The 15715-nt window shown below is 44.6% G+C and overlaps 1 protein-coding gene across 6 annotated transcripts in view; it reads left to right on the top strand.

The window, feature by feature from the left end:
• Positions 1 to 15715, top strand: part of CDK6 (cyclin dependent kinase 6) — a 609297-nt gene that overhangs the window by 178460 nt on the left and 415122 nt on the right. For all 6 annotated transcript variants that reach the window (XM_069211653.1, XM_069211656.1, XM_069211657.1 and 3 more), the window contains exon 3: positions 6386 to 6521. In XM_069211653.1, the coding sequence (XP_069067754.1) occupies positions 6386 to 6521 (136 nt within the window). The remainder of the gene's footprint in view (positions 1 to 6385; positions 6522 to 15715) is intronic.

The following is a 15715-nucleotide window of genomic DNA, read 5'->3' as shown; positions in this document are numbered from 1 at the left end:
CCACATTTCAGCCTTGGAGCTTCCTTGGAACTGCTGCTGCACAGCACACTGTAGACGCAGGATCTCGCATCACTACGCAGGATTTATGCTACTCTGTTTATCTGGCCAAACTCAATCCCAGTATCCAGACTGCCCTCCATCACTGTCGGCCTGACCTTGTGACTTTGTCCCAGTCAGGCACAATCAGATGACTACAGCTGGCGCTTCGTGCTTCTAGGCACTATTCTTACTTAAAATTTATAAATTGCAAATCTTCAGTTCTACTGATTGGATTTTCGTCATTTTGCTCTCAAATAATTATTACATTTTACTAAATTGGTGCTGGCGTGTTTTGTTTTCACTTTATTACTGTTTGAAGTGCTGCATAAATACTTTACACATTGCCTCTAAGTTAAGCCTGACTGCTTTTGTGCCAGTCTACCAGAGGATTGAGCACAGGTTAATTTGGGGTTTGCTTGTGTTTCACTGTGACAGAGATTGAGGTTGCTGCTTGTGAGTAGGGCTTCACCCCCTCAACCAGAACCCTACTTTCCTTACCCATCTAAACATATCTTGTGCCTATACCAACAGTCTTAAGTTCCTAATTTTTCTATTTATTGTGGTTGATCATCACACTAAGGTAATTGAAGTGAGCCATTGGCCACTCACAGGTCAGTGGTCACTACTGTCTCTGGTGGTGGCTCCCTTGATTGGAAAGTAAATTGTTTTAGACCAATTCGTTTGGAGCCCAGAAACTTCTCCAAACACCTCCAGGATGTGCGGCACATGCAGTAGGGATGGGGCAGAGCACTGTATACATATCAAAAGATCATTGGTACATAAGGAGATCCTATCTTTGTTGCCCGAGGCCACTGAAAATAAGTGTCCTCTTAAAGATGGGCAAGTCATCCCAAGTCAGGGCCACCTGTGTGGCTTCCTACAATGTAGCACATTTGGGAACTGACAACATTATGGTAAAAAAATTCCATCACTGTGTTTTGTTGGCGGGCAGAATGTTGCTCATTCATTAGCCACCAAGCATTTAATCCCTAGATCCCACTTGGGCTCTTTTCATTTCCCCATAGGCACATCTCCACCAGGGAATGATTAGAAATTCAGCACATGAGTGGGAACAGTGTGTGTTAGACAATTAAGTGTATTTGGTAGTGTCACCATGCCAGCGTCTCCATGTATCCACCACGCCTAGCGAGGAGACCCATCTGGACAGCGTCAACAGCCTAGACAGGGTCGTGGCACTGTAGACATCCAAAGAGGGTTCATCACTAAATGAAACTGCCCCCCCACCAGCGTAATATGGGGAGATTATGTAAGCAAGTGTTCTATTATAAACTTCAGGGTAGTATCTTGAAGACCTAGGGGAAGATGGACACTGATGAAAGTCTAGGGGTGGCCCTCCAGCAGTCCAGCACCTATAACAGAGGTCTCTAACCTTTTCTGTAGTGAGAGCTACTTCTAATCAGTCAAAATCATAGTGCGCTAATGAAGGCTAAACAACTTGTGCATTGGTAGCAGAAACCAGCAAGCACAGCTTCATTGACTTTAGGCCTACTGTTGAAGAACCAGATACTATGGTTTGAACAAAATACTTTAACTTGGGGCACTATAACAGGGCTGACATGTGTGTCAGTGAGAGCGTGGTCCTTGGGATGTATGAACATGTGTGCATATGAAGGGGATATATTTATATGGGTGACTGAGAGCCTGTGTCATATGTACTTGCAGCACAGGACATACCTTTAGTCATATGTGGCACTGTTACATGTATAAAACATACATACAATCATTTTTTTAAATGGGAGAAATTTAACATGTGGAGAAATGTTATGCAAAAAATATTCATAATATATAAAAGTTTTTTTGTGCCTTCAGTTTCTCTCATTTAAAGAAAATGGTTGTATTTTTCAGTTATGACACAGTGTCTACTGGCTACTGGAGGCAAGAGACCTGTTGTCTGTCACACTTTGAAATGGGATAAAATTAAATTGAAGAGTTAGTGTAATCAATAAGGTAACTTTTAATTTTAATTTTCTCCTATTTAAAAGCACTCAGAAACATAATTTTGTTCACAGCTCCAATATTGAGTTTACAAGGACTTTTATTTAGGAGTTGAATACCTCAGTACTTAAGTAGTTTGTCACCTCTGTACCCCAGTCCCAGTCTGGGTCATAAATCTGAGTTAGCACTGGTCATTATCAGTCCCTGCTATCTGCAGCCTGATGATCATAATGTAACACAGTCTCCCCTTTACTTTAAAAGGAATTTATGACATTGTGTCTATTTAAAAAGTGAACTCAAGGCTTCTATGGTGGTTTGGGAGCTACTGCTAGCTCACGAATGACTGGTTGGAGACACCTGACCTATAACATAGCTGCCCAGTGGGTCGAGTCGTGTGCTCATCACTGTAAGTGTGAAAACCTTATGTAGCAGGATAGTTACTCCTCAGGAGCTTTGGGAAAATCCCAAGTGAAACATCCCTGTTTAGCCTTCGTGGTACAGGAGTTTACACTAACAGCATCACAGCTCCTCTCTTGATTTTATCATTTAGGCCTTCCAAGTTAGAATGCAAAATTGGCTGTGTGCCGTAACACTAGTGTTTGGGGCTATGTTGGGATTGCATTAGGTGCTTAGAGTGCCCTCTTAAAGATGGGCAAGTCATCCCCAGTCGGAGCCACCTGTATTGCTTCGTGTCGCACAAGTGGCTGGAGAAGGGAGGTATGTAGTGTGGTGAATGGTGGTGTCACACTCTTCTCAAGGAGTGCATCAAGGCAAGGTATTCTAGTCTTAGCATCTGTGCACCAGGAGCCTGTGTATGTTTTCAAGTGGAAAAGAACAAACAACACAATAAACATTAAAACCGTAAACTTCCCAAACCCTTCCAACTCCCTCCTCCCTACAATCCCCCCAAGAAGCATCTGTCACCCTATATAAACCAAATTCTACAAATTAAACAATCAAAGTAGGGAGGGAATGACCACTGGTGTGCCTTCCAACCCCACAAACATCCAATGAATATATGTGTTCTGACTTCCAGCTGCCCCCACTAAAGAGTGTGAATGATGGTAGTGCAAACTGGCGAAGGGGATCCCATGAGGGTCGCAAGTCAAGACAGCATTTAGAGCCTCCGTGCCTCAGGTTGTAAGAAGCAACCAAAATAATTGCATCCATGGGTCACAGTAAACAGGAAAGGCCCCATCCTTAGCTCATTAAGTGGGATCTGAGTGTCATTGAGGTGAAAAGCTTGCTCGACGAAGTCGCTAAGTTCACCATCATTTACCTCCCTCATGTGATCATGTTGAACAGACCTCGCCATCTGCTGATCTCTTTCTTCCTTAACCAGGGCAATCCCGGCCCTTCACAGTCACTGCCTTGGCGCCCCTGGGGTACATGCAGAGCTCTTCCTGTCCTCAACCCACTCCCAGGAAGACTCAGGGGTGTCAAAGAAAAAGGTTTTACCAGAAAAGACAACGCTTAAGTCATGCGGGGAACAGCAGTATGTAGTCCAACTGCATTTTATGCAATTTCTAATTGACCACAGTGAAATAGCATCTCTGTTGTTGCACAACCCTTGTGTAATCTGGAAAAATCATAATCTTATGATTTTGGTAATGTATGGGGCCCAGTTGCTGTTCTTTCAGAAGGATTGTCACAGTATTTGTGGTTGGGGGGCACATAATGATAGATGTGAAGGGGTGACCCTGCTAGGGCCTTGCTACCAAGGCACAGTGGGCACTCTCCACCACAAAGCAAGATGAAACCATTTGACCCTGAGGGGCAGCTAAAACCAAGGCTGAAACATGTACCAAAAGATGTGAGAGATCATAAGTCTTGTTTCACATCAAATCCTGTTTTAACCTTACCTAATGTTCTATCATTAAAAATCACCTCTCCTGATAGGGAGACCTTAAGGTAATTTTAATTATCCAGATCCCTGACAAACAAAAATCAAAATGCTTCACTGCAAATCAGACGTCAAAGCACACCCAGATGCACCAAGCATCTTGGCTGCGAACCGTATGATGGAACATGCCACTAACCATTGTTAGTGTGTGAGGGTTCTTTTACAAACTAAGTAGGAGTCCCTACTTAACTGATCAAGGGTTCATGTAAGATAAACGTAGCAGGCTCTCTCATGTAAAACTTCTGTCCTTCTGTCAAGAGCATCACCTTTGCTTAGCCAAATGAAGGAAATATTTTCCATAAAACTTTCCCAACCAAAAGAGATTCCCCAAGAAACTTGCCTCAGAAAGTCTGCTTTCCACTAGAGCTTTCACTTCAAGTGTATAGGCCCATCATTAAGCTTCTGTTTAGAAATGGTGTATTGGTAGGGATCTACTGTCTTGTAATTGAGAGGGAGTTTCGAACCTCCATTTCCCTCAGTAAAGGTTTTCTAAGGGTCTAGCATTTCTATCTTTAGGGATTTAGTTGGTGCAGCAAATATCTTTGGAGATTTATGCAGTCATATCTTTCCCTTATAATTATATGCCTCTCATCTACTTACGGGTTTGGCATTGTTCAGACATTAGTCCCATTCTCTGGTCCCTTCATAGAAATCACCCTTGTGTCTCGGATTGTGAACAGGGCCCTTTTTGAGCCTTTTGGTGTCTGTCTCTCTGAAATTCCTCTCTTTGAAAGTGTTATTTTTTATACTAATAAGTGACAACTTAGGGCCAGATGTACGATCGGGCCGTTTGCAACCGGAAAAATGCTTTTTTCAATGTACCAAAGCAAAATTCGACTCAGTAACTTGTTTACCGAATCACATTTTGATTTTGCGATTCGGTATTAGGAAGGGGCATGTTTAGGGCATTCCTTCCTAATACCAAATCGCACTGGCATGTAGAAATGTTTTGTGGCCGTGAATGAGGTTGTAAAACATTTGCTGTAACCAACAACTTCAAGTTGGTGGTAATCCATTTGCAAATGGGAAGGGGTCCGCAGGGTCCACTTCCTTTTTGTGAATGGAATGGTAAATATTTTTTCAGAGCAGGTAGTGGTCCTACGGACCACTGCCTACATGGAACAAAATTAGAAACTTTTTTTTCCATTTTTTTGTTTGAAATGCATCCAGGAGGAAAATGGGCTGCATTTCAAAGAAAAACTGCTTTATTTTAAATCAGTCACAGACATGGTGGTCTGCTGTCCCCGTCAGTCCACCATTCCTGTGAGTGCAGCCATTCCCAATGGGGTGGCAAATTGCGAACTACCTCATGAATAATGATGGAAGGTCTTTGTGACCCTATTGGGAATTGCTAAATGTGTCTGAGACACATTTGTACATTTCATTTTGTGAGTCTCTAATTGCAACTTGCAATAAGTCACAATTAGAGACTTTCAAAATGAAATGGACATGCTTCTGGCCCTATGTGTCTTAGGAAACCAGAGTCACTGGTTTGATTTCCCCCATGTCAACATTTTTCTAGACTTTACTTTTAAATTGGGGTCTATCCTCCTTCCCTAGGTGACTTCCTCTGTCAGTCTGGACCAGAAAATTGTTGTCTCCTCCTTTTTTTTCCAGAGCCTTCCTCTTGCGGAGGAGATTATGGGTGTTCAGAGAGACACTTGAATCTAACTTTTAATGACAACTGATTTACATTGCTCTGATTTCCTTTTTGTAGATTTTGAGGCTACCAAGAGACATCTCTGGCCTACAGTTATTCCCCCAGTTGCTACATAAGATATTTCCTACTGGACTTGTAGAGCCTGTCTTTCATTCAGTGTAAGTCTTCTAGAAATATCAGTGCCTGCTGAGATGTGGCCCAATGAGTTTCAGTTGGAGAAATCTTTAAGCCAGCAACGTGATCTGTTTTCTTTTTTCTTAAGTGTCCATGTGAGTTATCAGAGAGAGTACAACTATTGTGTAACTTTTTTGGCTTCTTTTTTTTTCAGATCTGTTGTTTTTACATTATTTTGAGTCCTGGCTTTCTTCAAAGAGGGTCCAGTCTTAATACTGTTGCTTTTAGACTTACTTATTTCGTATTGAAGTTGATGAGAAAATGGTCCATCTGAGTCCACCTTACTTGTTTCCTGCTGAAGAGATATTCCTTCCACCCAAAGTAAAGTCATTGCTGTAGCTGTCAGTTACGGCTTTTGGACTGGGGGCATGACTTCTAGACCCTTTCCTGCTCTGCGGAGAGCAGTGGGCAACAGATTATGAGGAAAAAGGAAAAAGTACAGAATGTTTTTGTATATTGAAAAATTGCACGCTGCAAGTATGTGGACAAAGACGGTAGACCCAGATGTAATGAAGTTTCCCTGTAACAACAATACCTTGTGCTGTTTCAGATGATTGCGTCTTTCTTAGTACATTGACCAAACTAGCTATAATAGAATGATTTTAGTGTCACATATTCCCCCTTATTTATTTTCTCTCATCTGTTCTTTCTAGGCTGTTTGATGTGTGCACGGTTTCACGAACTGACAGAGAGACAAAACTAACTCTTGTATTTGAACATGTGGACCAAGACCTGACCACGTACTTGGAGAAAGTTCCAGAGCCCGGAGTGCCCGCAGAAACTATAAAGGTACAAAGAATCATTCAGACAGTTGTTTATTTTAACTTTTATCCAGGGCATATTTAGGATTGCTCTATCAAAAAATGTATCAAAGAAACTTAAGGTCAAAACCTGTACAACAGATTCGTAAAAGTCACTTGCTTCTCTGGTCTGATCTTATTTACATTAATGCAGAATATTAGCTGTCTTTTGTTAGTTGGGCAGTTATAGACTATAGAAAGGGAAAATGTTGAATTGGCAAAGGCTTGCTGTTGGTGTGACTAATTGAAAGACACCTTTTTTCAGACACGTCCTGATGGTTATAAGTCTGACCTTCTCCATTTCTAGGTCTATGCTTCCCATGTGGCTCTGATTGTTAGGGTTGTGATGTTATTGCTAATTACACATCTAACTTCTGTCACAGGGAAGTGACAGGTGGGCTTTGGTGTAATTGGCATGTATCCTCAACCTATTTACGCCCATATTTTAGACCCTTTCGAGTGACGGTCTCATTGTTAAGTGGTTTAAATATGTGGTACTGTGGATTGTGAAGGCCACCACAATGCTGTGTGGGTAATCTCTAACACTTTGTGCAGGTCATAGCCCCTAAACCTTATCATGTTTTAGTTAGTGCAGTTGGCACTCATGTTTGATGCAAGACATGTGCTGATGACCTGTAACTCACACTTGCATCACTGTGTGTCTGAATGAGAGCATTAAAAAAAGATTGGGTCTACACAAAGGCAAATCTAAACAAAGTGACTGAGTGTGTGATGTTGAAGGGCAGTCCGCATCTTTCTGATGGCTAGCACCACAGCGAGGACCGAACACCAGCACAGCAATTAGAATTGAACTCCTTGGTATCGAAGAACGTCTCTGCAGACAACAGCTTTTACACTGTGCGAAATATTTTTTCTTTTGAAATACATGTTTGCTAACATATACTCCTGCATTGCCATTTTTGCTTTCCTCTTTTTGAATAAGTACTCAATTCAGTTTGAATGCCACTTTTTGACATGTTAAATATTTAACAAATTGATTCAAAAGTTTATGTTGAAATAAATCCCTTTTTCGCATTTTCACTGTTTTCACTTATAGAAAGTTGGCATTTTCCTGCCTGACCATTTGTTGCCTGCTGACAGTGTCCTGGGTCACATGACTGTGAATAGCTTAGCTGTTGGGGTTTGTGTATTCCTCACAGCCAGTGAGGCAACGGGGACTAGGTGTTGACAGGATGGGCCCTCATGCCTAGATTGCTGGGATAGTGCTTTTTCCCTGCCCCACATAAAATTCAAAATGTTGTCCCACTTCAACGGCTCTCACTAGGTATAAATGTTGGACCCTCAGAGCAACACTACAGTACACATCTGGACCTGTGCACATTACAGAAGAAGGACTGCCTTTCCCCAGAGAACCGCCTAGCTGCCACAGGCCTGTCTTGTTCCCCAGAGGACTGCCCTGCTGCTACCATAGGACTGCCCTGCTGCATAAGGAATGCCTTGATCCCCAGAGGGCTACCCTACTGCTTAAGGCCTGCCCTATTCCCTGCAAAGGAAGATTGGGCTTTCTCCCTTTATCCCAGACTACCTGAGTGTAGGAAAACAGACTTTTTGCAGGGTCTCCCCACTTTTGCCCCCATTTGCACTACTTGTTCTTCACCCTGACAGGTCACTAAAGCCTGCTAAGAGGCCCCAGTGCCAGGACTCTCTCCTTAAAACTGATGAATGTGAATCAGTATCCCGAGTTGGCAAGGACATTAAGCCCCTTATAAGTCCTTGGTAGATGGTATCAGTGGTACCCCGAGCATGAGATTAAAAAGGGTCACCAGGGCCAGAGGCATTGATTGTGCCACCCTGAGTGACCGAAGTAACCAGATGACACCAGCCAGGTCTGCCGTTACAAACTGCAGGAGCAGTGCATACTGCTCCAACTCAACTTTGCCCTCACCATGTGTGGCAAGGTCGAAGCTCTATGTTTAATATATGCCAGTCACCCCTAAGATAGGCCTCCTAAGCCCATGAGGCAAGGTGCGTTATGTTAAAGGTGTGGACATATAAGTGCAAACATATATGTCCCTTTAGTAGCCTCTTTCCATTCGGGACTACAGTAAGTGATCAGGGGGCCATAGGCTTACAAGGGCTGGCACCTGGCCATCCCGAGGTTGCCAGCTCCATTATGGCTTTGCTCGTGCCCCTAGTAACATTTTTACCCGAGCAGGTGGGAAAATAAGGTAGTCCGGTGGCATTCACCCACAGAAGGCTAGCCATACCCCTAGGATGGGATACTGTGTCTGTACTGCAGATGATGGTTTCTGCCATTTTGAAAAGTGGCAAATTAGAGGATTCTGGGTAGAAAAGGTGACAAACACCCTGGGATGTGGTCACCTCAGGGGCCTATTAGCTGCTGGGACTAATAGTCCATTGGCCACTTGCACCCACAGCCCACACACCTCTAAATCTAGTATTAAAGGGACACCTCTGCCACCAGAACCTCAGATCTGTTTCGAATTGCAACCAAAGACAAAGAAGAGACACAGGTCTGTGACTTCAAGACCTGCACAAAGCAAATGCACAATACTCTGCACCTGTGGCAGCTGGAGAACTGCGACTTGTCCTGGGCAACAGACCGGTTCCGAAGGCAAGAGCAATTTCTCTGAGCACCAAAGGAAACTCTAGAACTCCCTTGAACTCGAGATCCTAGTACTATGCTGGCCACAGGTAAAATCATGCTCCCAGAGCCAAAGAATCAGTGGCCATCGAACTTGCAGAGCTATCACCAAAACGTAAATGGTATAGTCCATTGTTGGAAATGTTGTCAGGACCTCCAGCAAGTTTCAGGTGGCTACTGTTTCACCCCAGATTCCAGGACGTCAAATTAATCGCATAATGTGTTTGCAGCTCACTACCCTAATTTGATGCTGCACCTAAAGGGAACCCTGCATTACCTTCAGCCACCCATCTCATTGGTTCAGTTTTCGAGTTTTGGCATCCAAACTGTCTAAGTGGTAAAACCAGCATCTGCAGCTCCTGCGTTCAGCACCTAGGACAACCAGGACCACACTACTCCCAGGCTGTACGAGACAGGTAAAGTTGTACTGCATAATAAACCTTGGCTCAGGGTCCCGCACCAGCTTAACCTCCAGTGGGTTCCCCTGAACTCGACCTGCAAGTGACTAAGGGGGTCATTCTGACCCCGGCCGGCGGCAGTAGCCGCCGGCCTGGCTGGGACTGCCAGAAGACCGTACCGCGGTCAAAAGACCGCGGCGGTCATTCTGGGTTTCCCACTGGGCTGGCGGGCGACCGCCAAAAGGCCGCCAGCCAGCCCAGTGGGAAACACCCTTCCACGATGAAGCCGGCTCCGAATGGAGCCGGCGGAGTGGAAGGTGTGCGACGGGTGCAGTAGCACCCGTCGCGAATTTCAGTGTCTGCTGAGCAGACACTGAAATTCAAAGTGGGGCCATCTTACGGGGGCCCACGACACCCCTCACCGCCATCCTGTTCCTGGCGGTCGAAACCGCCAGGAACAGGATGGCGGTGAGGGGGTCGTAATCCCCATGGCGGCGCAGCAAGCTGCGCCGCCATGGAGGATTCCCATGGGCAGCGGAAAGTCGGCGGTACACCGCCGACTTTCCGTTTCTGGACGCGGCTGTACCGCCGCGGTCAGAATGCCCTGCGGAGCACCGCCAGCCTGTTGGCGGTGCTCCCGCCGACCCCGGCGGTCAAGGACCGCCGGGGTCAGAATCACCCCCTAAGTGTCAAGAGTGTGTTTTTCCAGCAACCACAGCTCCCTTCTTCAGCACCAAGGACAGCCAAGACAATTCTGCACCTGGGCCCTTCAAGCCAGGTAAAATTGTACTGACTGCTGAACCCTGACCCTCTGACCCGCATCACCCTAACCCCTAGTGGTTTCCACTGGACTTGACCTGCAAGTCAGCGATTGTCACTAGCTGTTTTCTCCATTGACCGCAATATTAAAGTATGACAGATGGGAAATGCACTAATTTATTTTTCATTCAAAAACTCAAGTTATACACATCTGAATGACTTCATTTTGGTGTCTAAAATTATATCTAATGTTGCCCTATTTTTATAAATTGGTGTTGGATTTCTTTTGAGGTGTGTCTTTTACTTATCGTCCAAGTTGGTACTCTGAAATGCTTAACACATGTTCCTCTAGTAAAGCCTGACTGCTCTGCGCCCCACTACCAGGACTGAGCTATTGATTTATTATTGTAAATCCAAAGAACCTAGTTTGGGGTACTGTGAGAGAGTTACATAGTGAAGCTTAACCCGTCTCACTGCATAATACTCCACTTTTCTACACTCGCCACTCCATGGGTAGGTTGGCTGACTCCTGTCTCTGACTTACAGGGACACAACAGGCTGCTACAGAGGCCTACCTGCAACAGCCTAGCTGACCTGCTGCACTGGACTGCAACTGGACTTGCTGGAGTGAGTTCCAGATCCCCCAGATGTGCCTCCCCAGGTCCTTGAGCCTTGGCTGGCATCAGTGAAAACTCTTCCTTGCCTAACTGAAGATTGCATCAAATCCAGCACAAACCATTGCAAAGTCCTGAAAAACCTTGCCACATAACTGAGAGTTTAATCGGAACCGATGCCAAAAGACAAAGCACTGCAAAACATTGCTGTACGGCTGAAAGCTTAATCGGAACTGACGACGAGTGACACAAAGCCTTTTGGCAAAGCTGAAAGCTTCATTGGAATCAACACAAAGCCCCCAAAGCCACGCCGCACAGCAAAATGTTTTACAAGAACCGATGGCAAGTGACACAATGCCCGCTAAGCAACAATACTCAGACCTTGCACTAAGGACATAAGGCACAACTCCTAGCTGGCCCAATTTGGTCCTGTGCCTGACCTGCGCTCCATTGTGTTTGTCTTGAGATTCTGGCGTTATCCCTGTCCAGCACGACCGGATGCCTTCAGCTGTTGTTTTGCACCTTTTGGATCTATTGTTACTTGAAACTTTAAAATTGAATATGTCCGGTTCTACTGGTTGGATTTTTGTCAATTTGTATTGCCTACATAAGGATACCATTCCACCATTGGAACACAAGGAAGCTAATATTTCTGGGGCCTTATTACAGACGGGGGGTACAGTGGGGTGTGTATCCATTTTCGGTGCACCCTTGCACCACTGCTGTATTACAGAAATGGCTGTAGATGCTTGTGCTTACTATTCTGCTATACTGATATGGCTGGTCCTACTATAAGAGTACATTCCATTGTTTGCATGACGGCATTGCCTCATGCCAAATGAGGGAAACACTTTGTCCCTGCACCCATGCTGTATTTTGGACATGGGCGCAGAGGCAAAGTGTCTCTCAGTGCCCCACAAAGAGATGGCACACAGTCAGTGTTTCACTGAGGATGCCCCACTGGAGGGTAGAAAGAGGGTATCCTGAGCCCCACCCAGACATCCCTCGAGTGGGTGCAGTCACTTACTTAACCCGCCGCAGGAAGTGCAAGCCGGTACCACCCGCACAGTGAAAGACAGAACAGCTGTTTCAAGAGAACGCTCTGTCTACCACTGATGCTGTGTCCACAGGGCAGCTCAAGTTTGCTGCATAACATTGTGCACTGTCCCTGATTGTGCCCAGCAAACCTAGTTAAACGTATGCCGCTGTGTCCTAACTGTAATATAGCCCCTGGTGTTTGAATTATATTGTATAGTCTTTTTATCTTCATGTATTTTCCACTACATTTTTATTACAAGCACCTTGTCTGTTTTGGGAAGAGCGACTCACAGGGAAATGGATATTTAACACTTGGTCGTGTTTCCCCATTGAAAACATTGTAAGAGTATGGCAACAGCTCATATATGTGAATGGGATTCCGCAATAATAACATTGTAAATATAATCAACAAATACATATAATTTTTATTCTTACATAATATCACTAAAGCTTCATCTTCTTCCCTATTTATTAATATAGTTTTCAACATTATCATGAAGTACCAGTGGGCCAAAAACAGAAGAAAAACTATTTGCAATATTCTACCCAGGGCCGTATTACAGAAAGTCCTGGGGGGGGGTGAAGGGGTGGTACAGACATGTCTACCCCTGGTGCACTTTGGTATTACAGAAGGGGCTACAGACCAGTGGCAAAAGAATACTGACCCAAAACTCCTCTACTCATCTGCATGTATGTTTATGTATATATGTAGTAGTTCATATTTTGTATTACAAGATCCTGGCAGACAAGAAAGACCATCAGGTTTTTTGTAGAGATTGTAACAAGTTATTACAGTGCAAACCTTTTTCCCCATGGTGCTTGTCGAAGGAGGTAATCAACACTACAGTTCTTGCCTACATAGGTAATTTGAGATTTCATGTAACAAAATACAAGTCTGCAATCTTTTACATGGTGCAAAAAATCAACCCATAAAGGCCTATTGACTTAACACAGTGGTTCCCAAACTTTTTTGACCCGTGGCTCCCTTGACATATTGGCGGGTGAGGGGTGGGGGTTAAAGCCTGTCCTTGCGAGTACTTCCATTTTCCTACCTGAAAATAATTGGGATGAAGCCAATGAAGGTGTTCTAATCATAGATGTAACAAAATACAAACTTAACAGTTGTTTAATAAAAATAACTTTAATTGGTTAAGTCAGAAACAATACTCTTCAGCATTGGGGTCTGTATAATGAATTTTTAATATAGTTTTTTGTTTTAAAAGTTGCCTCTAGCTGTAGTGGGACATCAACTACACCAATGCAGAAGACCAAAATACTAGCTGCAATGTCAAGACAATCTTTATCATGACATAATGCTTCCGTATGTCTAATGAAAGAACAGGCATAGCAGCAAGTCCACACTAGCACAAATGAATTACTAAAACCAATACATTTCCACAACTCACTATGAACTATCAGTCAAAGAGCACATTGTTCACATGCACATAAAATAGTTCCTTTTTCATCAGTGATAAAGCTGGTTCAAAGTGAGTAGTGATTTATTTTTTTAATAATAGCATAAATCCTAGCTATTTATTTTGCCTGCACTTACTAATCAGATTTGTTTAACTAGCTTTGTAACATTCCTGCTGACTGCAATGGAGGTGCTTGATAGTGCGGTCATTTATTACTGTCTCCTTCACAAATAATAACACAATGCATGGCACAGCTAAAAGGGTTCACATTTAAAAAAAAAAACTAAAATGGACTCATCAACAAATGTTTTTTAGTTCAGTTTTTTTTATTCAAGCATATATGGTTGTCAAGTTTAAGTGGCAGCTTGTTTTCTTCTTTTTAGGGGGATATGCATTCAATAAAAATATTAGAAAGTTTAACCATTTTACTACCTCGCCAATGCAAGACTTATAGGCTTTCTAGTGCTTGTTTTTTTTTTAAAAATTTTTTTAATTTTTCTTTAATTGTTTTATTGTAAGCACTGCAAGATGGTACACAATCCAAGAAGGACCAAGGTCCCAACATTTATAAACAATAATACATAATCAGTCAAAGTATATAGGCAACAGATGGTGCAATGATACATTTTCAGTTGTTCTTCGAAACCGTTGCCGTAATGATCACAGTAGTCATAATGATAACAGCCATCAGAAAAAGCAGGAGAGAGAGCGGAGAGTAGAGGGGGAGAGGACATATGGGTCGGGGCTGGGGGATAAGCAGTACTTCGTGCTATAAGACATCCTTGTACGGGGGTAGAAGAAGAGGGGTGGGGGGGATAGGCCCTTATATAGGGTGGTGGGAGCTAGGTTAGAATGTCGTCTAACCCCTCGGGGTGGGGAGTTCGCTCCTCGCTGAGCCGGTATCCGGCTTGTAGGCAAGTCGCAGCGCCTGCATACAGTGTGTTATCAGATTGTGGTCAGGCATCTTTACGGTTGGGGGGGAGCGGCCTATCGGAATGGTAGTGTGCGTCTGGATGGTGAATTGCCGGGATAACAGGTCAATCTGGATATGGTGGTCTGAGTTCCTTAGCTTCTCTCGGCACCGCTCATGTTTGTTACTTAATGTTCTTATGCCGACTCTGATGTATGGGTCTGCGACCAAAGGTTACTGATAAGAGTATAGGCGGCCTGGGTCATGCCCCTGGAGGAGCTGAGGAAGAGAGAGGGGGAGAAAGAGGACAGAGAGAGAGAAGAGAAAAGAGAAAAGAAAGAAAAAGCTAATGAGAAGAGAGGGAGAAAGGTAATCTGTCACGGGGAAAAACGAGGAGCGGAGGGTGGGAGATGGGAAAGGGAGGGGGGGAGAATGAAAGTGAAAATGGAGAGGGAAGAGGGAGTGGTAGGTGGTTTCAAGCGACCTACGGACATCCCCCAGTGAGGAAGGGGGCCCACATCCGGCTGAATATTTGGGCTTGGTCTTGCAGGTTATAGATGATTCTTTCATGCGTGGCGATGCGGGTCATAGCTATGATCCATTCTTTCGGGGTTGGAGGAGCGGTCGATCGCCAGTGGCGTAGTATGCAGATTTTTGCAGTGGCTAATGCTGTGTGAAGCAGCCTCTTGTGCGGTCTGGTTAAGTCTGGGAGAGAGGTCGTGTCGTGCAGAAGTATGAGGGAAGGGGGATGTGATGCCGGGAGTACCATGGATTCAGCCAAGATAGAGCCCACCGTATCCCACAGTGATCGGACGGTTGGGCAATCTATTAAGATATGTTTGAGATCGCTGTATGACTCTGGGCATCGCCAGCACTTCGCGTGTGGGAGGAGTCCTGTCCTGTGCAGTTTTGCTGGGGACCAATACCAATCATGTAGGACCTTAAAGAGGCAGAACTTTAAATGTGCTTCTCGGGTACCTCTGTCCAACGCCTCTAGGATGTCTTCCCAGTTTTCCGGGTCTAATGTCTGTTGTAGTCGAGTTTGCCATTTTAAACGTAGCATGTCTGAGAGGGGTTGGGAGTAGAGCTGTCGGGTAATTAGGTCATAGAGACCCGCCATGGCTCCCATATGTTGCCCCCACTGTTGTAAGTAGGCCACTATGGGTGAAGACCGGGATCCCCATTGGATAACCTCGGTCCCCCGACAGATGCAGTGTTTGAGTTGCAGATATCGCCACTCTTGGCTCGGTTGGAGATTGAATTCCTCCCGTAGCCTGGGGAAGGATTTAAGTGTGTCGTTTTCCAGAATCTGGGAAATGGTATGGATACCAGCCTTCCTCCACTGTGGCCAGTCCAGCACTTCACCGCCTATCCGGAGTCCGCTATTGCGCCATAGAGGTGCTTGGGTATGAAGAAGAGGGTG

Source organism: Pleurodeles waltl, chromosome 10 (assembly GCF_031143425.1).
Source record: "Pleurodeles waltl isolate 20211129_DDA chromosome 10, aPleWal1.hap1.20221129, whole genome shotgun sequence".
Taxonomy (NCBI): Eukaryota; Metazoa; Chordata; class Amphibia; order Caudata; family Salamandridae; genus Pleurodeles; species Pleurodeles waltl.
This window is presented reverse-complemented; position numbering and strand designations above follow the sequence as displayed.